We start from the raw sequence: 23,016 nt of genomic DNA on the forward strand, positions 1-23,016 counted from the left end.
AAAGGAAATCAACCCAGAATATCCATTGGAAGGACTGTTGCAAAAGTACCAATTCTTTGGCTGCCTGATGTGAAGAGCTGACTCATTGGAACAGACCCTGATGCTGGGAAAGATTGAAGGCAAAAAGAGATGAGGGTGGCAGAGGATGAGATGGTTAGCATCACCGACTCAATGGACATGAATTTGAGTAAACTCCGGGAGATACTGAAGGACTGAGAAGCCTGGACTGGGAAGGACAGGGAAGCCTGGCATGCTGCAGTCCATGGGGTCTCAGAGATTCAGACGTGACTAAGTGACTGAACAATCACAGCAACCATGTGTAAAATAGAAAGCTGGTGGGGAGCTGCTGTGTAGCACAGGAGCTCAGCTAGTCGCTCTGTGATGACTTAGGTGGGAGGGAGATGCAGGAGGGAGGGGATATATGTATCCATGCAGCTGATTCATGTTGCAGAGCAGAAATGGACATGAAATTGTAGAGCAATTATATTCCAATAAAAAATAAATAACTGTAAAAGAAAAAAAAACTCTGGATTTGCTAATGAGAGTCATTAGTGACCTCAGCGAGAGCTGCTTAGTAGGGGTGGGAGTTGAAGCCAGACTGAAGAGGGTCAGGAAACACAGGGATGATGAGGAAGCGGGCAACAAGCATCATCTGCCCTTTGAAGACGTTCTGACAGAGGGAGGAAGGTAGTGCTGTAAAGGGGCGGGCTTAAAGGCACTGGTTTTTCTTTTTTTAAACAGGGAATGAGAGAAACATTTCAGTAGAAAGAAAATGCTGGCACCCAGCATTTGAAACTTGAGTTTCAAACACTGGAAGAGGGTCTATCTTCTCCAAGGAAACCAGAATTGAAAGAGACACATGTATCCCAATGTTCATCACAGCACTGTTTATAATAGCCAGGACATGGAAACAACCTAGATGTCCATCAGCAGATGAATGGATAAGAAAGCTGTGGTACATATACACTATGGAGTATTACTCAGCCATTAAAAATAATTCATTTGAATCAGTTCTGATGAGATGGATGAAACTGGAGCCGATTATACAGAGTGAAGTAAGCCAGAAAGAAAAACACCAATACAGTATACTGACACATATATATGGAATTTAGAAAGATGGCAATGATGACCCTGTACACGAGACAGCAAAAGAGATGCAGATGTATAGAGCAGACTTTTGGACTCTGAGGGAGAGCGAGAGGGTGGGATGATTTGGGAGAATGGCATTGAAACATGTATACTATCATGTAAGAAACGAATCGCCAGTCTGTGTTCGATACAGGATACAGGATGCTTGGGGCTGGTGCACGGGGATGATCCAGAGAGATGATATGTGGTGGAAGGTGGGAGGGGGGTTCAGGATTGGGAACTCATGTACACCCGTGGCAGATTCATGTTGATGTATGTCAAAACCAATACAGTATTTTAAAGTAACATAAAGTAAAAATAAAAATTAAAAAAAAATAAAACAGGAAAGATTGTTCTTCCCAACATCTAAGCGTGACTTTCTCTTCGCTAAGATAGCCCAGTTGCTTTCTGCAAATCTGTGCTGTGTTCTCCGCGAAGTCACCTCAGTTGTGTCCAGCTGTTTATGACCTTGTGGACTGCAGCCCACCAGGCTCCTCTGTCCACGGGATTCTCCAGGCCAGAATCCTGGGGTGGGTTCCCATGCCTCCTCCAGGGGATCTTTCTGACCCAGGAATCAAACCCGAGTCTCTTCTGTCTGCCGCCTTGGCAGGCAGTTTCTTTGTCACTAGTGCTATTTACATTATACCAATCAATTCCGCCTTATCAATTATCCTCCTTATCAGTCAGGATCCAGGTAAGGGAAAGGATCATGTTATAAGAAATATAGTCCTTTATTCACATTTTATCACATTATAAGAAATATAGTCCACACTGTAAGAAATAAGACTCCAGCTGAGTCACCAGGGAAGCCCAAGAATACTGGAGTGGGTAGCCTATCCCTTTTCAGTGATCTTCCCTATCTAGGAATCAAACCAAGGTCTCCTGCAGTGCAGGCAGATTCTTTATCAACTGAGTTTTTAACAATTATAATTTCATCTTTAATCCTTATTCTTTAATCTCAAGAGTTGGCCTTTAATATCAAGGAAGTAAAATGGCAGCATCTCTCAAAAATGTTAAATTTTTAGTCAGCCAAAAATAGCACTAATCCCATCAACATGGAAGGATGTAAAACTGCAGTTATTTTCAAACTGATAAACTTTCCCCCTGGTAGCTGAGCCTAGGGAACCATTCTGGAACTCTGGAACATCTCCATGGACCATTTCAATCCACCTGTTCCCTAGAATTTGAAACTATGCAGGAGTGGCATTTCCCCTAATATCTGCATTCATTTTTCCCCAAGGTTGAGTCCTCTTGCATCAGTTCTAAAATCTTTGCTGTTTTTCTGAATGCTTAAAATCAATCCCAGTTGAAAGCTCTTAATAGAAATCCCTCATTTTAATAAATAGTTGGTGGTACATTAAAAGTAATGAGCTATCTTTATTAATTTTCCTATTTCTAGGCCATAAATTATATCCCGAATGGCGCTCTGATCCTGGCAAACACCAGTTAGAAACGTAACAGAGCCCCAGGGCCACAGGGACTGGTTCAGACGGGACCCACTGAGAAGGAAGGACTCGTAACGTTCAGCCATTGTGCAGGCAGTCTTCTTGCCATATCTCATTTTCATCAGCTGGAAGCTCAATAATGTTAATTTTGGCTGAACAATTTATACATGGATTGGACACGTTTTTCATCATGGTAGAGGACAGTTGTTAACCTTCCTTATATAGTAGTGTTGGCATGGAAGCCAGAAGTTATGCAGCCCAGAGGTAATTTTGTTACAAAGATGTATGTAACCCCTGATGCAGTGTTATGTCATCATTCTGCCCTTAGCCATCCTGAGTCATTCTTTGCACTGGTGTTCACATTGAATTAACATAAATTCAAGACAAAAAAATCTCTCTGTATCACTTCGGGAATACTGACGCGTTCATTTTTTGCTGTGTTAATTTGTTGTTCAGTCACCCAGTCGTGTCTCTTTGTGACCCCATGGGCTGCAGCACGCCAGGCCTCCCAGTCCCTCACCATCTCCCAAAGTTTGCCCAAGTTCATGTCCATTGCGTCAATGAGGCCATCCAGCCACCTCATCCTCTGACGCCTTCTTCTTCTGCCCTCAGTTTTTCCCAGCATCAGGGACTTTTCCAATGAGTCAGCTGTTCCCATCCAAAAACTAAAATACTGGAGTTTCAGCTTCAGCGTGAGTCCTTCCATTGAGTATTCAGGGTTGATCTCCCTTAAGACTGACTGGTTTGATCTCCTTGCTGTCCAAGGGACTCTCAGGAGTCTTCTCCGGCACCACAATTCAAAGGCATCAATTCTTCGGTGCGCTGCCTTCTTTACAGTCCAGCTCTCACAAATGTATGTGACCACCGGGAAGACCATGCCTTGACTCTACAGACTTTCGTCACCGAGTAATGTCTCTGCTTTTCAACACACTGTCTAGGCTTGTCATAGCTTTCCTGCCAAGAAGCAACTGTCTTCGATTTCAGGGCTGCAGTCAGCATCTGCAGCGATTCTGGAGCGGGAGAAGAGGGAACCCGTCACTACTTCCACATTTCCCCCGTTTGCCACGCAGCAGTGGTGCCGGAGGCCATGATCTTAGGTTTTTTAACACTTAGTTTTAAGCCGGCTCTTTCACTCTCCTCCTTCACGCTCATCAGGAGACGCTTTAGTTCCTCTTCACTTTCTGCCGTTAGAGCAGTATCCTCTGCATATCTGAGGCTGTCGATGTTTCTCCCAGCTGTCGACTCCAGCTTGTAACTCATCCAGCCCTGCATTTCTCATGACGTGCTCAGTGTATAGGTTAAACAAACGGGCTGACAGCAGACGGCCCTGTCGTACTCCTTTCTCAATCTTGAACCGGTCAGTTGTCCTATACAGGGTTCTAACTGTTGCTTCTTGGCCTGCATACAGGTTTCTCAGGAGACATGTAGATGGTCTGGTATTCCCACCTCTTTAACAGCTTTCCACAGTTTATTATGATCCACACACTCAAAGGCTTTGACATAGTCAATGAAACAGAAGTAGATGTCTTTCTGGAATTCCCGAGCTTTCTCTGTGATCCAGTGAATGCTGGCAGTTCAATCTCTGGTTCCTCTTTTCTAACTCCAGCTTGGACATCTGGAAGTTCTCAGTTCACGTAATGCTAAAGTCTAGCATGCAAGATTTTAAGCGTGACCTTACTAGCATGGGAGATGAGTGCAATTGTCCGATGGTTAGCACATTCTTTAGTACTACTGTTCTTGGGAACTGGGATGAGGATTGACATTTTGCAGTCCTGAGGCCACTCCTAGGTCTTCCAAATTTGCTCACATATTGAATGCAACACCTTGACGGCATCATCCTTTAGGATTTTGAATAGTTCTCCTGGAATTCCACCGCATCCACTCACTTGAACAGCAGTGCTTCCTAGGGTCCACTAGACTTTGCTCTCCAGAATGTCTGGCTCTGGGTGGCTGACCGCACCCTCACAGTCATCAGCTCATCTGGACGTTTTCATACAGTTCTTCCATGTATTCTCTCCGTCTCTTCTTGATCTCTTCAGTGTTTACTAGGTCTCTACATTTTAAGTCCTTTATTGTGCTCATCTTTGGGCACAGTGTCGCCTTGGTATCTCCAATTTTCCTGAAGACATCTCTAGTCTTTCCCCTCTGATGTCTTCTTCTCGTTTTACACGCTGGTCATTGAAGAAGACCTTCTGTATCTCCCTGCTGTCCTTTGGAAATCTGCATTTAGTTGGATGTATCTTTCCCTTTCCCCCTTGCTTTTTTTGGGTTCTCTTCTTTCCTTAGCTGTCTGTAAGGCCTCCTCAGATAACCACATCACGTCCCTGCTTTTCTTTTTTCTCTGGGATGGTTTGCTGCCTCCTGTACAATATCACAGACCCCCCTCCATAGATCTTCAGGCACACTGTTTACGAGTTCTAATTCCTTGAATCTATTCATTACCTTCACTGCATATTCATAGACTTAAGTCATACCTGGCTGGCCTGCTGGTTTTCCCCCTGTTTCTTTAGTTTAAGCCTGAATTTTGCTATGAGAGGCTGATGATCTGAGCCAGTCGGTTCCTGATCTTGTTTTTTGCTGACTGTAAACAGCTTCTCCATCTTTGGCTACAAAGAATGTTATCAATTTGATTTCGGTATTGGCCATTTGGTGATGTCCGTGTGTGAAGTCTTATGTTGTTAAAAAAGGTTATTTTCTATGACTAATGCATTCTCTTGGAAGATTCAGTCAGCCTTTGCTCCACTTCATTTTATTCTCCAAGGCCAAACTTGCTTGTTACTCCAGGTATCTCTTGACTTCCTACTTTTGCATTCCAGTCCCCAGTGATGAATAGAACATCTATTTTTGGTGTTAGTTCCAGGAGGTCTTTTAGGTTTTCACAGAACTGATCAACTCCAGTTTCTTTGGCATCGGTGGTAGGGACATAGACGGGTTGTTGTGATGCTGAATGACTTGCCTTGGAAATGAACCAGGGTCATCTTGTCATCTTTAAGGTTGCACCCAGCTACTGCATTTTGAACTCTTCTGCTGATTATGATGGCTACTCCATGTCTTCTATGGGATTCTTGCCCACAGTAGTAGGTATAATGGTCATCTGAATTAAATTTGCCCATTCCTGTCCATTTTAGTTCACTGCTTCCTAAGACGTCAATGTTTATTCTCACCATCTCCTGCTTGATAACGTCCAATTTACCTTGATTCATGGACCTAACATTCCAGGTTCCTATGCAATACTGTTCATCACAGTGGTTAATATCCCCTTATTATTCAATTTTACTAATGCATATAACATTCATTTTAAATGATAGCTTTATTTAGAGTAGAGACACTAAGAGATTTGATACAGTAGTTAAAAAACACGTACTCAGAGGCCACACGCAAGTCTGTGGTCTGCCTTATACCCATTTCTTTACAAATAATGTGCACCTGGCTCCCGGGTATGTTATTAACCACTAGAGTAAATGTGCATTTGAATCCCAGCTCTGCCACTTACTGAGCTTGACAACTTGGGCAAGCTATTTGATTGCTCTGTGCTTCATATTTCTTACAAAAAAAATGGGAATAACAGCGTTTCACAGGACTGCAATGGGGATGAAATGTCACTCCTTACCCAGGACTTGAGCAGTGCTCGGTACACACAACATCCTCAGTAAATGCTAGCCACTGTTACTAGTTCTTATTTTAAATTAACTAAGAAAACAATTCACAATATAAAATTTGAGCCTAAATACTAAATACAGTGCTAGGAAATTTGACAGTGCTTGAGGAATTTCTTGCAAACCCAACAAGCGGTAGCTGCCAGGAGCCAGCACGGGAGATCCCACCCATGACAAAGTCATGCAAAGGAGACCTGACAAGCAAGGCTTCAGGACTCAAGGGACTCGCTGGGCCGATTCCACCCATGACAAGGTCATGTCAAGGAGACCTGACGACCAAGGCGGAACAGGACTCGAGGGACCCCCTGGACCTGCTCGAACATCTACCTCAAAACTAGAATCTGTCTACTGTTTACTATATTATGCCTTTCACCAACTCCTCTGACACCAACGGGGGCGCTATCCCCGACCACCTTTCTCTGAAGAAAATCAGTTTAGAGCTCTAGTTAATAAATCTCCTGGGAATAATAGGAGTGTTTCAATTCAAATCCCTCTGATGGCTCTCTAACTTGCCTGACAGGTTTATCTGGACTTTTACAACTACGCTTGTAATTGTTTATAGCCTCCCAACTGCAAGAGGCACAGGAAGCTTAAATAAAGCCTTTCGAGGAGTTAAAATTATTAGAATGATACTGGTGAAGGGTCTCATTGTTGAGCCAATGTTTGCTGCCAAGTTTTCATATTGTGTACATTAATTAACACAGATGATATATAGAAATATAAGTAGTGGCCTTGATATTAACAACACTAAACCTTGAGTTAATAAATTCTTTCCCTGTTATAGCTCACTGCACCTTTGCCCTATAGGAATGCAACTTTTATCGAGTGCTTTTGGAGAATGGCGCCTGACTTTAGAAAAAACACTTTTAGAGAAAATAAGCTTTCTGGTTAACTAACCTTTATCAGAAGAAAGAGTCGTAAAATGTTAGCAGGCCTCCTGGCCAGAAGATGATGTAAATCACCAAAGACCTGTATGTACAGATAGGCATGCAGAAAGAAAGCCTGGTCTTGATAAGGGTCGGGGCTGCTGACCCTGCATGACTCTGCATCTTCCATTATTCTCTATGTACAACTTAAGGTATAAAAGCTCCTTTTGAAAATAAAGCTGCGGGCCTTGCTCACCGAAGTTGGGTCTCCCCGTGTCATTCTTTCTTTCGTTCTCTCTTTCTCTTTCCTTTTCAGGCTGACTCCCTGGAGAGCAGGGGCCCTCTGAGCTCACTTCTCTGCCTGGGCTTCTAAGACTCACTTGAAAGGGTGCCCAAGGCGGGACACCTTCCGCGATTTGAGAGGGCGCCTGTGGCCTAAGTGAACAGTGCAAGTCCCATGCTGGGGCTTTATTGGCTTTCTGCATAAACAAAGGAATATCAGCCTCTTTCTCTCCTCTGTTTTCTTAACTGCAGAATTCTTTCCTTATCTCTTTATCTATCTCTCTCAAGTCGCCAATGCCGTCATGCTTTGGATATCTCTGAATCCAACCGGGGCTGGACCCTGGCAGGGGGCCTCTCATGGAGAACCAGGGGAGGTTCCAGCCTGAAGGGCAGGGTCAGGTGTGACGCGGGGCCTGGCCTCCTCCCCGCGGTGAGATTTATCGACACATTCTCTGAAGTTACTTCCAGCCTCTAACAATCTTATTCTCTGCATTCACACCTTTTGTGTTCCATCAGCTAAGCAGTACAATTTATATCAACGGAACAGAAACAAATACCCGTGAAACAGTTTTCACAAAGTTAAAACAATGAGAAGTACCATGGACAGATCCCAAAGCCCAAAGCAGGATGGTAAGCGGCCCCGCCCCTTGAACGCACTTCCTTGTGAGAAGCCATCAATGAGCAGTCCAGGAAACACTGGAGAGCGAGCCTTCCTAGGATGAGCCTTCCACTCATCGTACTGGATCCCCCCTAACCTTCTCGGGGCTGACCATGCGGGACTTGTGGCTTATGACTCCACTTCTAATCCTGATATTCTTAGACTGACAACATGATATCCCATAAATAGCTTCTTAGGAAAAAGCAAAATTGACAGTACATCATTTAAAATAAAATTAGGATAATGACTTCATTTCTGGACTTCTGGAAAACTTGTTTCATCTGAAATGACTGAAACAAAAACTCATGAAAAGCAACAGAAGGATGGTGTTTTATACACATTTATTTAAAGCATAATATATAAGAAAATGTAGAATGTCTCACAAAGCATTTCATAAAAAATAGTTTGAAATATAACGTTTAATTTCTAAAGTCTGTACCAAGGGTAAGTATATAAGTTTTAGCCATAAAAGTGCAACTTTAAAGGCAGATTTCACACCTCTTAAGCTACATGCTAGCTAATGGCCAACTAAAGGACATTAACAATGTGTATTTTTAAGAATTTGAAGAAATTCATGAAAATGTTTTGTAAACATTGTAAACAAACAGCTACCATATACGGGAGAATTCATGATCTGCTTACAAACGATTAAACCTTATCTTTTATGATATTATCTTAAAAAGTTATTATTATACAGTTTTAAACATTCTGGTTTAAAATCCCGCTACACGTCACCTTCACTAATATCAAGCACAGGTTTGTATTACAAATATATATACAATACTACTTTTTCCCTAAATACATATATATATATATGAATATATTTAACTGAGGAAAAATCAGAGCATAGCAAATTGCTGCTTTAACTGCTTAATTAAGTGTTGAGTGTCCACGTGATCTGGAAATGCTGCTTCAGACTTCTTAGCAGCAGCATAACTCCTCTGTAGATCTCCAATCTGTAAGGAACAGCAGACCAGAATAAGACCACAGAATGAGAACCAGAAAAAATAAGAAATGAATTAAAAACAAAAACAAAACATAGTATCTGGAAAACGTAAAAACCCAAGGCAAACTTCTTGACTATGTTACTTCAATATAAAAATTTTTTCACCTAGATTACAATTCAGTCTTGAAAAAGTATGAGCAAAATAACCAACCATGTAAATAATTCCTGCTCCATTACAGTTGTCTAGCTATGAACTCATAAACCTGTTTTCTTTTCCTGTCACTGATAGTCTCATAAAAATAAACTGACGTCTGCATGCTAAAACAGCCAACTCAGTTCAGTCTGTAATTTACCACAGACAATGATACGTTTTGGTTAGGATAATATCTCTTAAGACAGGAAACTTAAGTAAAAACTATTGTATTTAAGATATAACAACATGCTCTGGGAGCTTTTAAAAGGTTGCTAACAGTAATGTTGGGAAGATATCCTAGTTTTTAAAATTCATTAAGGGTATCTTTGATTTTCAATAAACTTTTTGTTACAATCCAGTCCCAAAGGAAAACACATACAGTATCTGAATCCATCTGAATGTACCCTGATTCATGTATACACTTCCAACAGGAGAGAGCTTTGCAGTGTGTGCACACACACACAAATACAGACCATTCACTTCTGGTAGTATTTCTGTAACACACATATGAACTGAAAACTTTTCTTTTTTAAATCATAGCATTTCTTTTTAACCCATAGTATTTTCTCTTATGGAAGTGTAGACTTTTGCTAACAGAAATATTCCATTTGCATTAAATATCATTAAAATTTAATAACACTCCTGAAAGAAAGTAATCAAGGCTTCTTTGTGGTTTAACTAACTGGCAGCAAGTGCATGCGTGCTTAGTTGCTCAGTTGTGTCTGAGTCTTTGCGACCCCATGGACTGTAACCCACCAGGCTCCTCTGTCCATGGAATTTTCCAGGCAAGAATACTGGAGTGGGTAGCCATTCCCTCCTCCAGGGGATCTTCCTGACCCCAGGATCGAACCAGGGTCTCCTGCACTGCAGGCAGATTCTTTCCTGTCTGAGCCATCAGGGACGCCCAGTGGCAGCACAGCGCATTGGGAAACACGTGGGCGCTGGGTATGAATTCTGAATCTGCCACTGCCGTGGAGCTCCAGAGAAGTCTTTTAAGTTCCAAAGCCTTGGCTGCTGTTAGAATGTAAGCTGCACGAGGCAGAAGTTTCTGCCTGATTTATTCACTACTAACATCTTCTGTGCCTACAGCAGCGCCTGGTATGTAGCAGCTGTTCATACAAGTTCAACAAGTGGAACATCAGTTGTATGAAAAAATGCATAGGGAAGGTAAGGGTTACCCACACTGCAGGGTTGTTGAGAGAATTAGGGGTGTGGAGAGTGCCCAGAACAATGACAAGCACTTAACAAGTGCTCGAAAATGACAATTTATAAAAAACAGTATGTTTCATTTTCAAAACACAAGAGAATGAATGAGCTCACATTCATGTTATAAAAATGATTTTTGTAACTTTCTGGGTCTATAAAGAAATAGTCTTTACATCAGCAAACATTTTTAGCCATTTCCTTATCCTCAAAACTCATCTTCCATGTTAAAAGAAATCTTGCAAGTAAAAGTTATTAGATGACTTTTCTTTCTTCCTTCTTATTGTAAAAGGACACACAATTTCTTTTAGCTCTTAGATGTTAATTGACTTATAACACAGTATCAACAGTTGCTTCTTTCCTATATTGTTCATTGCTGAAACAGCTTTCACTAACATCCCTAATTTTATAGCATCATGCTAGACTTGGTGACTATATGATCTATAAATGATATACAGGATTTCCCTATAAAAAAAACACTAATTACTAAATCCTCCCCAAACCAGAAGTTAATGAGCAGTTTTTCAATGATTAAATGTCATCTTTTAAAACATAAAATAATTCTTCTGCAATCCATAATGGTATTAACTTAGCTAATATTCAGTGATAAATATACTTAAAGTGTATTAAACATTCCCTTAAAATGAAGACATATGTGTAAATAATCAAGTGTTTAAAAAACCGTTTCTCTCATGAAGTTATAGTTAGAATGTCCTCATTTATCTGCACAATTTTTAAAACCAAGGAAGAAAACACACACACACACACACACACAAGAAGAAAACAAATAGGTCAGATGATAAATTGATAAAGAAAGAGAATACCTTATCAGAAATTGTTGCAAAATTAAAATGTGGCTCATACATGTGGGGTGCTAAAGATGATGCAGTTTGTAACAGTGCTTTTGCCTGTTTAGAAAAGAAAAAAAGGAGAGACCAGAGGCATATGAGTCTATATTAGCACTATACTGGTGATACTTTTCTTCAGTAGAAGAATACTTTACCCAGGAAAGGACTTTAAAAACATGATTCTGTAATAAACATGGATGAATTTCTATGAAATACAATTTACAGATATACAATTAACTACTTATATCTTGTCAAAATTATATTTAAAATAAAATGCTTCAAAATATGGGGAAAAGAACAGAATTGAAAAGTTATGTGAGAACCACTGTTCTTATAGTTTATATTTCAATATGATGTACAACTCAAACTATAGTCCTCTCAATGCTAAAAAAAAAAGTCTTATCAATCTAGTTTTTGTCGCTGTTGATTGATTTAGTGGGCTTCCAACTACCTTCTCTAAGGCAACAACCAAAGCCATCAAAACCCACAGCAAATTCAGATCACCACGTTCTGTGCTGGGCAACGACGAGCAAGCACTTGTTATACTGCTGACCTGAAAATGACAACTGAAGGCAACCGAAAATGACAAGCTTTCCGCTCGCTAAAGCACTCGAAAGACAAACCTCACATCATGTTTTGTCGCCTGCAGGCTCAAAGGATCACTCGCTGCAGAGGCCACGGAGTGACATGAGTAGCCTGTACACTCACTGTTAAGACCACAAACTCAGCACTCCTAAGCGGCCAAAACAGCCTTTCAACGTGGAGCTCAGCTTCGACGTATGACCCCGAGGACAAATTCTTAAACCTTTTCTTTAAAGGAAAATAACAGCTTATATGAGATGGTAGGTATTAATTTTGTGATTTGCTAGCTTTTTAATTGAAGCATGTGTGTGTGTGCTCAGTCGTGTCCGACTCTTTGCGACCCCACAGACCACAGCCCGCCAGGCTCCTCTGTCCATGGGATTTTCCAGGCAAGAATACTGGAGTGGGTTGCCATGTCCTTCTCCAGGGGAACTGAAGTATAATTTTTAATAATGGTGAGACCTTTCACCGAAACATTTCAAATCAACTGCATACTATAGAAACAACAATAAGTAGGAGGGAAAGAAAATCACCAACATGGAAACAAAGAAAATCATAAAAAGCGCCTGCTTCAAGTGGATACAAAGACGGAACAAGTTCCCACTTCAGAGCAGTTAGCTTTTGTTTACAAAATACACAGCCACTTCACTCGCTTTGGGAAAATGTTGTGAAGCAAAGGCAGCATCCACTGAGGTCTCTTTGCTTGTTTACTCAGGTTTAGCAACACGCTTCGGAGGCCAGGCTGGAGGTTACCATCCTGGCGTGCTGCGCACAGGGGCTGTGACCTTGTGACCTCCTCTAGTCTGTTTCATCATCTCTAATACAGGGAATGGAACAGCTATTTATCTTGATTGTCATTAATATGGTATGAGTGTATTTAGCTTTTAAACTTCCCATTAGGTAAATGATAACAACAAATAGAATGTATTAAGCATCTATCATGTGACTTTACTATTCCAAGCACTTTACGTGCACAAGCGGCTCACCTTCACAAGAACCCCTCCAGGTCAGCTGCTGTGATGACGATTTTATCATCCGCCCATTCCACCCACATTAAGCACCTCCCCAGTGTTGGGCAATGGTTCTGATGTTGAAAATGCAGCAGTTAGAAGACAGAGAAGGTCCCTGCTTTCACACAGCTAGCATTCTGCATTCTACACACACAGACGGAAAAGGTCTGATAAAATGCCAAGGACTGGGAAGGAGAAAACACCAGGAGACGATAGTGAGGGCTCCTTTAGATTGACGGTCAAGTGGGTCTTTCTGAAGAGGTGCTAATTAAGCGAAGACCCGAACGATAAAAAGAAAAGGGTCCCTGTCGTATCTGAAAGAAGTCTAGTCCAGAGGCCCCTCAGTAGGAACGGGCCCGCCCAGCAGCCAGCAGCTCATGCATCTGACGGCTGGGGAGAAGGACTGGTGGCAAAGTGTGGTCTGAGGGGGGCCCCGGAGGCCAGACAGTGCAGGGCCCTGAAGGCTAAGGTTTGAAGTTCAAACTGTTCACATATTCCGAGTTGCAGGGAGGAGCCTTTGGAGGATGCTAAGCAAAACGGTGAGGAAATAATCTTGTTTTAAAAACATACCCTAAGGCTGTCCTGAGGAAAATACATTACAGGGTGCACTTCCTTGCTGACGGAGTGGAAACAAAGACCACACCTGGGAGACTCTCGTGCTCACCCAGGCGGGAGACGACAGCGGCCTGGAGGAGGGGGCGGGGCGCAGAGAGTGGAGGATGTGTGCGTGGCATGGACGGGGTTCACTGGAGGCAGGGGGTGGCGGGGGAGGGGCAGCTGGGAAAGAGAAGTTTCTGGGGGGGTGGGAGCGGGTCCTAGGATGTGTAGGGGGTGGTCCTAGGATGCGGGCCTGAGCAGCAGGGTGGCAGCTGGCGGGCTGTGAACGGTGGAACGGTTCACGACCACAGGACAGACTGGGGAGGTGCAGTTTTGCCCTAATAAACTCGAGTGTTCTATTTTGGACATTGAAAGGTTAAGTGACTTGTCCAAGGTCACACTGCCAATACTGGGACTCAAACCCTGGGCAGTCAGACCCCAGAGCTCATTTTGAAACTGTCATGTGTGAAAATGGCTGCACGTGGCCGCCGCTCTGGGAAGCAAGTAGGCTGTCCGCGGCCCGCGGGGCTGGCTGACCTGCTCCACGTGGCCCCTCCGCATCTCCAGCACGGCCAGGTTGTTGTAGGCCTCTGCATGGTGGTTGTTGCTCACCAGAGCCAGCCGGAAGCACTGGTGGGCCAGGTTCGTGTCCCCTATTCCCTGTAAGAGAAGAGCACAGACTTGCACACACAAATCCGGCCACTTCCTCCCGCCCCTCTGACCGCCTCACCTCATACACATCTCTCCTGCCACCACAGAGAAAACAACAGTCCCGACACAGGAGTCGGCTGTGACTTGTATGTAAAGGGATTAACCTGGGGATGTACAATGAGTTTGGATGACTCCCAGCAATCTCTATAAATTGGTACAAGGACTGTAACCAAACCTGGATTTCCAGTACGTGAAAATTTCTTCAAGACTAACATGTACCTACCTTTTCTAGGACAGAAACTCTACCAGGGTAACAACGTACCACAGCGACGTGTCCCAAGTTGTACCAGACGTCAGCTACCTCTTCTTCATTTTCAGCCAGAGAAAGGGCACGTTCAAATGAGGTCAGAGTCATGTCGTACTGCTGGGCGAAGAAGCAACATAGCCCCAGGTTGTTGAAAAGCTGGCAGTTGTAAACACCCATCTGGAGGAGTCGCCTTTTTGAAAAGAACACACACACTCTGGTGTCAGATCAACTTTACAGATATTGACATATTTTTTACAAAGTTAGAAGTGAATTCATTTTATATGTTTTTAATACCCTCCAAAGAACAGAAAGTATTATAGTAAATGAAAAAGAGTTTAAAGCGAATTCAAAAGCATGCCTTTTGTAATGGTTCCAGCCATGAGAAATGTATCCAGAGGCAAAGTCAGAAATAACTTATCTAATTTTTTTTTCCCCAAAAAAGCTTTGCTAGAGTATCAAAATAATAAATAAATAGTCACATAAAGTAAAACCCCTACACACTTTGGCCTCATGCAACTTTGGGGCTCGGAAGGGAAACTTCTGAGTCCTTCTAACCGAGTTTGAGGCCTTTGTTTAGCCTCCCGAGGTTTCAGCTGAGTTGGATTCTGGTTGTGCTGTGTGGTTCAGCTACATCCAGTGACCACCATGAGCTTCTACTCAGGGAGACAAGACTGTCGGGGGATCCCGATGTTCCCCATTTGGCTTTCACGCTGCAGCTCAACAACCCTATTTTGCCTCTATTCATCATTAATCCCGAAGGATGAGAGAGTTCAGACAAGCATATGAAAATCACCCCAGCTGCCCTGAGGACCCGCTCCGGGGGTAGGGGAGTAGAGACAGCTGTGTGAGCGCAGGCTGGCACTCACATTATTGCCTTTTGTGCTCCAACATGTACTTAGAAAGAACTCTTATCAGCTGCCAGTTATCTCCCTGCTTATTACCCAAGGGCTAAAGAGGAAATCATAATTTAAAAATTAATCTCAGGAACCATCTATAGGATAAAATAAGTATGTGCTCAAAGAACCAGTGAAAATAACTTACTTAGATTTTGCAAACATATTTGTGGGATTCTGTTTTAAGGTCCTCCTCACAAATTTAGAGCCTGGGGTCCACTGCTCTTTACAAATCACATTCTCATTTTACCTTTAAGGTTTTGACACTATGTACAGTGGTATTAATGGAGGTCATGACATGGAAGCTTCTAGTAACTGCTATTATTGGTTGATGACAAAATGGCCGATTCACATACACCGACATGGTGTTAAAAGTAGGCTTTTATCCAGGTGTGTTTTGGCAAGATGCTAACTACTTCTGCATTTCCAAATTATTTAGAAATAGCTTCAACAGTCATAAAACATCCGGGTGCTTGAATTTTTGGTCTCATATAGACATGGCCCACACATTGTTTCCCTGCATCTTCGTTCTGTCCTTATCACTTTTTGCATCACTCTTTCACAGGAAAGCAGTTTTACAAATTGAACGTAGTGTACCTGTAGAACCGGAGAGCCACTTCCGGCTGATCAGAGTAGAAGTGGTTGCTTCCGATGCACGCAATGGCTTCCACGTGAGTATTGTCTTGTTTCAAGACCTCTTTGTAGTATTCAGTGGCTGATGAAATATTGTTCATCTCCTAGTCTCCATCAAGAGGGAAGAGCAATACTGTATTAATACTCAACAAGAAATTGTTAACGATGATGACTGGTTTACATTATTTTATTCAGTTCAGTATTTTTTCCAATTCAGTATTTATTAAGAGCCTACCACAGCCAGACTCTGTTCTAGGCCCTGGGGACACAATGTGAACAAAAAGATAAAATTACAGTCACCACCCCACCCCACTCCTCCATCTGTAGTTTCGCATTCATGAGTTCGGTGAGCCACAGATCAAAACTATTTAGAAAAAAAATTCCAGAAAGTTCCAAAAAGCAAAACTTGAATTTGATGCACTGGAAATTCTTTATATACCATTTATTGTGCATCTCCAGCTATTTACACAGCACTTGTATTGCATTCGGCATCACGAGCTAGCTAGAGGTGATCTAAAGCATACGCATGGGGACTTCCTGGGGGTCCAGGGGCTATGGGTCCTCCTTGCAATGCAGGGAGTGCAGGTTCAGTTCCTGGTTGGGGAACTAAGACCCCACAGGCTGCAGGGCAACAACACCCACGTGCTGCAATGAGAGAGCCCACGTACCACAATGAAAGGTCCCACGTGAAGTAACTAACCCAACACAGACAGATAAAAATGTTTAAATAAGTGAAGTATACAGATAGATGTGGGCAGGTTGCATGCAAATACTCTGCCGCCTTATATAAGGGACTGGAGCGCCCACGGATCTTGACAACCCGGGGGTGTCCTGGGACCAACCCCCTTGGACCCAGAAAGACGGCGGCACTGTCCTCGAGGAGGTTACATCCGGTAGGAAGACAAGCACATGGACACTTCCTGTCTTAGGGGAGGCCTTTTGCTTTCCATCATTAAGTCTGATGTCAGCTGTGGGTCTGTCATATGTGGACTTTATTATGTTGAGGTATGATCCCTCTACGACCTCTTTCTGGAGAATTCTTATCATAAACGGATGTTGAATTTTCTCAAAAGCTTTTCTGCATCTATTGAGATATGGTTTTTATTCTTCAATTTGTAAATATGGATATCACATTGATTGATCTGCAAATACTGAAAAATCCTTGCATCCCTGAGATAAATCCCGCTTGATGATGGTGTATGATCCTTTTAATGTGTTATTGGATTCAGTTAGTTAATATTTTGTTGAGGATTTCTGCATTTTCTCTAAGATCAGGAATAAGACAAGGAGGCCCACTCTCACCACTTTTATTCAACTTAGTATTGGAAGTCCTAGCCACAGCAACCAGACAAGAAAAAGAAATGAAAGGAATCCAAATTGGAAAGGAAGAAGTGAAACTATCGCTATTTACAGATGACAGGATATTATAAATAGAAATTCCTAAAGATACCACCAGAAAACTACTGGAGCTCATCAGTGAAGCTGGTAACACTTCAGGATAAAAGAGTATATATAGAAATCTGTTGCACTTCTATGCATTAACAACAAACTATCAGAAAGAGAAATTAAGGAAACATCCTATTTACCATCACATAAAAAAGAACAAAATACTAGGAATAAACCTACCTTAGGAGGTAAAAGACCTACACTTGGAAAACTTTAAGACACTAATGAAAGAAACTGAAGACAAGACAAACAGATGGAAAGATACAGCATATTCTTAGATCCGAAGCATCAATATAGTTAAAATGACTAAACCAATCTACAGATTCGATTCAATCTCTATCAAAATAGCAATGGCATTTTTCACAGAACTGGAACAAATAATTTTAAAATTTATATGGAGACAAGAAAGACCCTGAATAGTCAAAACAATATGAAGAAAGAAGAAGGAGCTGGAGGAATCGAGCTTCCTGATTTGAGACTGCACTACAAAGCTACAATAATCAAAACAGTATGGTGCTGGCACAAAAAGAGACATATATTAATAGATCATTGGAACAGAGAGCCCAGAAATAAAACCACACACTTATTATGGTCAATTAATCTACCACAAAGGAGGCAAGAATATACAAAGGAGAAAAGACAGTGTCTTCAATAACTGGTGTGCTACATGTAAAAGAATGAAGTTGGAAAATTTTCTCACACTATATTCAAAAATAAAGGCAAGGATTTAACCACTGGTGGTCCAGCGGTTAAGACTCTGCCTACTTATACAGAGGACAGGGGGTCGATCCCTGGTCTGGGAAGATTCCATGTGCTTCAGGGCAACTAAGCCGTGTGTCACCATTACTGAGCCCACGTGCCTGGAGCCTGTGCTCCACAACAAGAGAAGCCACCATGTGAGGAGTCTGTACACGGGGATGACGAGCAGCCCCTGCTGGCTGCAACTCAAAACGGACTAGAGACCAAAATCTAAGACCAGAAACCATAAAACTCCTGGAAGAAAACACAGGCAGGACACTCTCTGACAGGTATCACAACGCTAGTTTTTCTGGGTCTGTCTCCTAAAGCAAAGGAAAGAAAGCAAAAATAACCAAACGGGACCTAAATAGACTGAAAAGCTTCTGCACAGCAAAGAAAACCATTGACAGAATGGAAACAACCTAATGAATGGGTGAAAATATATGCAAATTACATGACTCATGAGTGGTTAGTATCCAAAATACATAAGCAGCTCATATAACGCAATATCAAAGAACAAATAACCCAATTAAAAAACAGACAGAAGACCTGAACAGGTTTTTTTTTCCAAAGAGGACATTCAGACGGCAACAGCACTCCTCAGCACAGGGCTTCATCCAGTGTCACAGGCGCCAAACGTGGCGCACTCATCTACGCAGGCTGCCATAACTGAACACCACACACTGAGCGGCTCAGACAACAGACACCTCTGCCCTCAAGGCCACAGAGCTGACGTCACAGTGTTTTAGTGAGGACTTTCTTCCTGGCTACAGGCGGTCACCTTCTCACCATCCTTGCATGAGAGAGAGAGAGAAAGAGAAAGCACTCAAGTGCTTTCTGGGGTCTTTCGAAAAATATTTTTACAATGTCGTGTTGTTTTCGGCCATACAACACCACGAATCAGCCATAATTATATATCTATCCCCTCCCTCCCAAACCTTCCACCCCTCCCCTCATCCCAGCCCTCTAGGTCATCACAGAGCCTCAGGCTGGGCTTCCTGTGTCATACAGCAACCTCTCACCAGCCACCCACTTTACACATGGTAGTGTATAAATGTTGATGCCACCTCCCAATTCGTCCTACTCTCTCCCTCCCCACCGTGTCCACAGTCCATTCTCTACATCTGCGGTATGTGTGTGTGTGTGTGTGTGTATATATATATATATATATATATATATATACACACACACAATGGAGTATTACTCAGCATAAAAAAGAACAAGTTTGAGTCACTTCTAGTGAGGTGTATAAACCTAGAGCCTGTTATACAGAGTGAAGCAAGTCAGAAAAACAAATCTCATATATTAACGCATATATATGGGACCCAGAAAACGGTACTAATGAACCTACTTGCGGGGAAGGAATGGTGTCTTGCCTTATAGGGGCACTAATCCCATCACGAGGGCCCACCCTCATGAGCTCATCTAACCTTAATTATCTCCCCAAGGCCCTGCCTCTAGACATCCTCCACAGGGGCTGGGCTTCAACATAAGAATGTGCGCGGGTAGGGAGGCAGAAAATTCAGTCTGCCACAGGTGGCAACATCCAATTTAAAGAAGACTCCAGCCCGAGTGGTCAGTTGTTTCAAGGCTTTTGGTTCCATAAAATTACCTTAGAAGTTAGTATCTGTTAACCTTGTACTCCTAACCTGTCGCCCACACCACCCCCTCTTCCCTCTGGTAACCATTAAGTTTGTCTCCTATGTCTTTAGGTCTGTTTCCACTTTGCATACCTGAAATTAAGACACTTTTACAAACAATTATGCTCCAGTTTTTAAAAAATGCCTTAGAATGTCTGCATACTTGATTGACGGTCATGGACTTAATTTATGTAATCTCTAGGAATTTTAGACTGAAACTAACATGTCTTTGGGGCTTCCCCACCGGCTTAGTGGTGAAGAATATCTGCCTGCCAGCGCAGGAGATGAGGGTTCGATCCCTGGGTCGGGAAGATCTGGAGAAGGACATGGCAATCCACTCCAGTATTCTTGCCTGGAGAATCCCACGGACAGAGGAGCCTGGTGGGCTATATTCGATGGGGCTGCAAAAGTGCTGGACATGACTTAGCTAATGAACAGACACACAGCATGTCTTTGACAACCTTATATGAAGTTTTTCAAAGTTGTTATTATAAAATATGTGCTGATATTAAATAAACTTAAATATACATTTAAAAATCTCATAAGTAACTGCAAATAGCCTCCAAATGGGTTGTACCAGTATACGCTCCCAGCAATAATGTTCATATGTGACATTTGTTCCTGTACACCCTTGACAACCTTAAATGCCATGAAACTTGAGTCATCTTTAAGTAAAAAGTGACACTGTGGTTTCAGTTTTCATTTCCGTAATTATCACTGAGGTTAGACACTCAACACACTATGCATTTCTTTTCCTGCGAACTGCGGATTCATGCCTTTCGTCAGTTTTGCTACCCCAGCTCTCATCCTCTTATCGTTGGTTTGTGTGTGTGAGAGTCTGGATGGGGAACCGCCCTCCGGGCTCAGGAGAGCTGGAGACGCAGCTGTGGCACCAGGGTCGCTGGGCACTGCCTGCTTTCTCCTCCCTGACACAATGGACGCGTGCTGACATAGACTTCCGCTCACAACCCAGGAAGGCCACGCGTTCATGAACATTCCCTTCAGGGGGAAAGCACAGGTGGTTTGCTTGAGTCCTTGTAGACGTGTGTCAACCAGCACCAGGACGAAAGGGCGGAGGTCCTGCTGAACTGCGGCCGGAGTTTGGCTGCTGTCTCAGCTCTGGAGCGGCTGCTTGCACGGAGAGGGGCCACCGTCACTGTGTGGGCTGCAAGGACAAGAGCCAAACCATGGTTTTACCCCCACCAGTGCTCTGAGGAAATACCTGTTGCGGTTTCCATGTTTATGTTCTTGACCAAAATGAGAATTTATAAGCGTGGATATGCACATTTACGTGTCGGTGTGTAATTTTCCCATCAATCTATAGACCACCTGAAACCCAGCAATTGTTGAGCAACATGTAAAGTGAAGACAGTAAAAGTAGCTTTTTCCCCATCCCAGGTTTGGCAAATATGCTCCCTGTTTGATATTTTTACCTGTTTTGTTAGGGTTTGCTTTTATTTGTATTTTTGATTTTACAGTATAGAAAATGTAGCCTTTATGTTCTCATATTGATCAATTTTTTCTGTTATGGCTTTCTGAATTAGTATTGTGTTTAGAAAGGTCGTCCCAATTCAAGTTTATATAAATAACTCATCTGTATTTTCTTCTGGAACATTCATGGTTTTAAATCTTCAAGTCACCTGGTAGCAATGGGTTCCTTTTTTTTTTTTCAGTATTTATTTATTTGGCTGCCCCAGATCTTCCTTGTGGCATGCAGTCTGGTTGCAGCATCTGAGATCTTCAGTGGAGGCATGTGGGATCCAGTTCCCTGACCAGGGGTCAAATGCAGGCCCCCTGCATTGGGAGCATGGAGTCTTAGCCACGGGATCACCAGGGAAGTCCCAGCAATGTGTTCTTTCAGGCTAAGAAATCATTACTCATCCAGCTCTATTGTGAAGTTATTAAACAATCCAATAATCCAGTTGGTTTAATAGACAGTCTTTATCACATAAATTTTCATATGTATGAATACACACAGATTCTATTTCTGTGCTTTCCTTAATCTATTCCAGCATTAGAACTATTTATAGTAGCTCAAGAATAAATTTTATGAATGTAGATTTAAAATAGTATCTTCAAACATACAAATATCACTTCAACTATCATTTAAGTGATTATTACAGTAGTTATTAGTGGTTATTTTTTGAACTAATCCATTGAATATCATCTGAGTTAAAGAACTGACTCATTTGAAAAGACCCTGATGCTGGGAAAGATTGAAGGTGGGAGGAGAAGGGGACGACAGAGGATGAGATGGTTGGATGGCATCACCGACTCGATGGACATGAGTTTGGGTAAACTCTGGGAGTTGGTGATGGACAGGGAGGCCTGGCATGCTGCAGTCCATGGGGTCACAAAGAGTCAGACATGACTGAGCAACTGAACTGAACAGAATATCAACACTGGGTTTTATTTAAAACAAAACTGTAAATAACTTAGGGAAGTGAATTTTGCTATGATTCTCAAATTCTGTTATATATCAGAATCACCTTGTGAGCTTGCTCAGCAGACAAAAGCCTGTATCCCACTTTCCAGGACATGTGAGTCAAGAGGAGGAAGATGGACCTCACTCTCAAACACTCCCAAAGTCATTTCTACACAAAGTAAAGTTCAAGGACCACGAGAACAACATTTCCTAGGGTAATTATTCAGTTTCAAACACCTTTTAACATTTGCAGCATGCTGTGCTTAGCCACTCAGTCGGGTCCAACTCTTCGCGACTCCTTGAACTGTAACCCGCCAGGCTCCTCTGTCCATTGAATTCTCCAGGCAATAAAACTGGAGTGGGGTGCATGCCCTCCTCCAGGGGATCTTCCCAACCCAGGGATCAAACCCAGGTCTCCCGCAATGCAGGTGGATTCTTTACCATCTGAGCCACCAGGGAAGCAATACAGGCCTTTATCTGAACCTTTTACCACAGAATAGTTCAAATAAAAGCCTGCCTTTCAAATGAATAAGCAAAAGGCCCCAAGAAAAAGTAAAACCACAACCAAATAAATTTATCAAGGATAACATCATTTAAAACAAGCTTCTGTACAGAACAAGCAATAAATAAGAGGCAGCAAAACATGTTCATTTAAAAGAAACAAGATCAAAATGAAAGTGATTTTAAAAAAAGAACATAAAGGAAAAGAATCCCTCCAGAGAAAAGTATGATATTCATACGAAAATCCCTAAAGGCAGATGCTGTGTAAGCTCCAAGGCTGAGAAGCAAACTTTACTAATTAACCCTCAATCCACTGTCACATAAAGAGAAAAGGAACACAGCGGAAATCTTCGTAAGGCAAACTTTGC

General features: G+C 42.4%; 1 protein-coding gene across 1 annotated transcript in view; it reads right to left on the reverse strand.

Moving 5' to 3' along the window:
* Positions 1 to 8,874: 8,874 nt before the first annotated feature.
* TTC8 (tetratricopeptide repeat domain 8) overlaps positions 8,875 to 23,016 on the reverse strand; it is a 63,996-nt gene continuing 49,854 nt past the window's right edge. The window contains 5 exon segments of the mRNA XM_068965840.1: positions 8,875 to 8,991; positions 11,202 to 11,285; positions 13,952 to 14,074; positions 14,388 to 14,562; positions 15,863 to 16,002. Of these exon segments, the coding sequence (XP_068821941.1) occupies positions 8,875 to 8,991; positions 11,202 to 11,285; positions 13,952 to 14,074; positions 14,388 to 14,562; positions 15,863 to 16,002 (639 nt within the window).

Source organism: Capricornis sumatraensis, chromosome 2, assembly GCF_032405125.1.
Source record: "Capricornis sumatraensis isolate serow.1 chromosome 2, serow.2, whole genome shotgun sequence".
Taxonomy (NCBI): domain Eukaryota; kingdom Metazoa; phylum Chordata; class Mammalia; order Artiodactyla; family Bovidae; genus Capricornis; species Capricornis sumatraensis.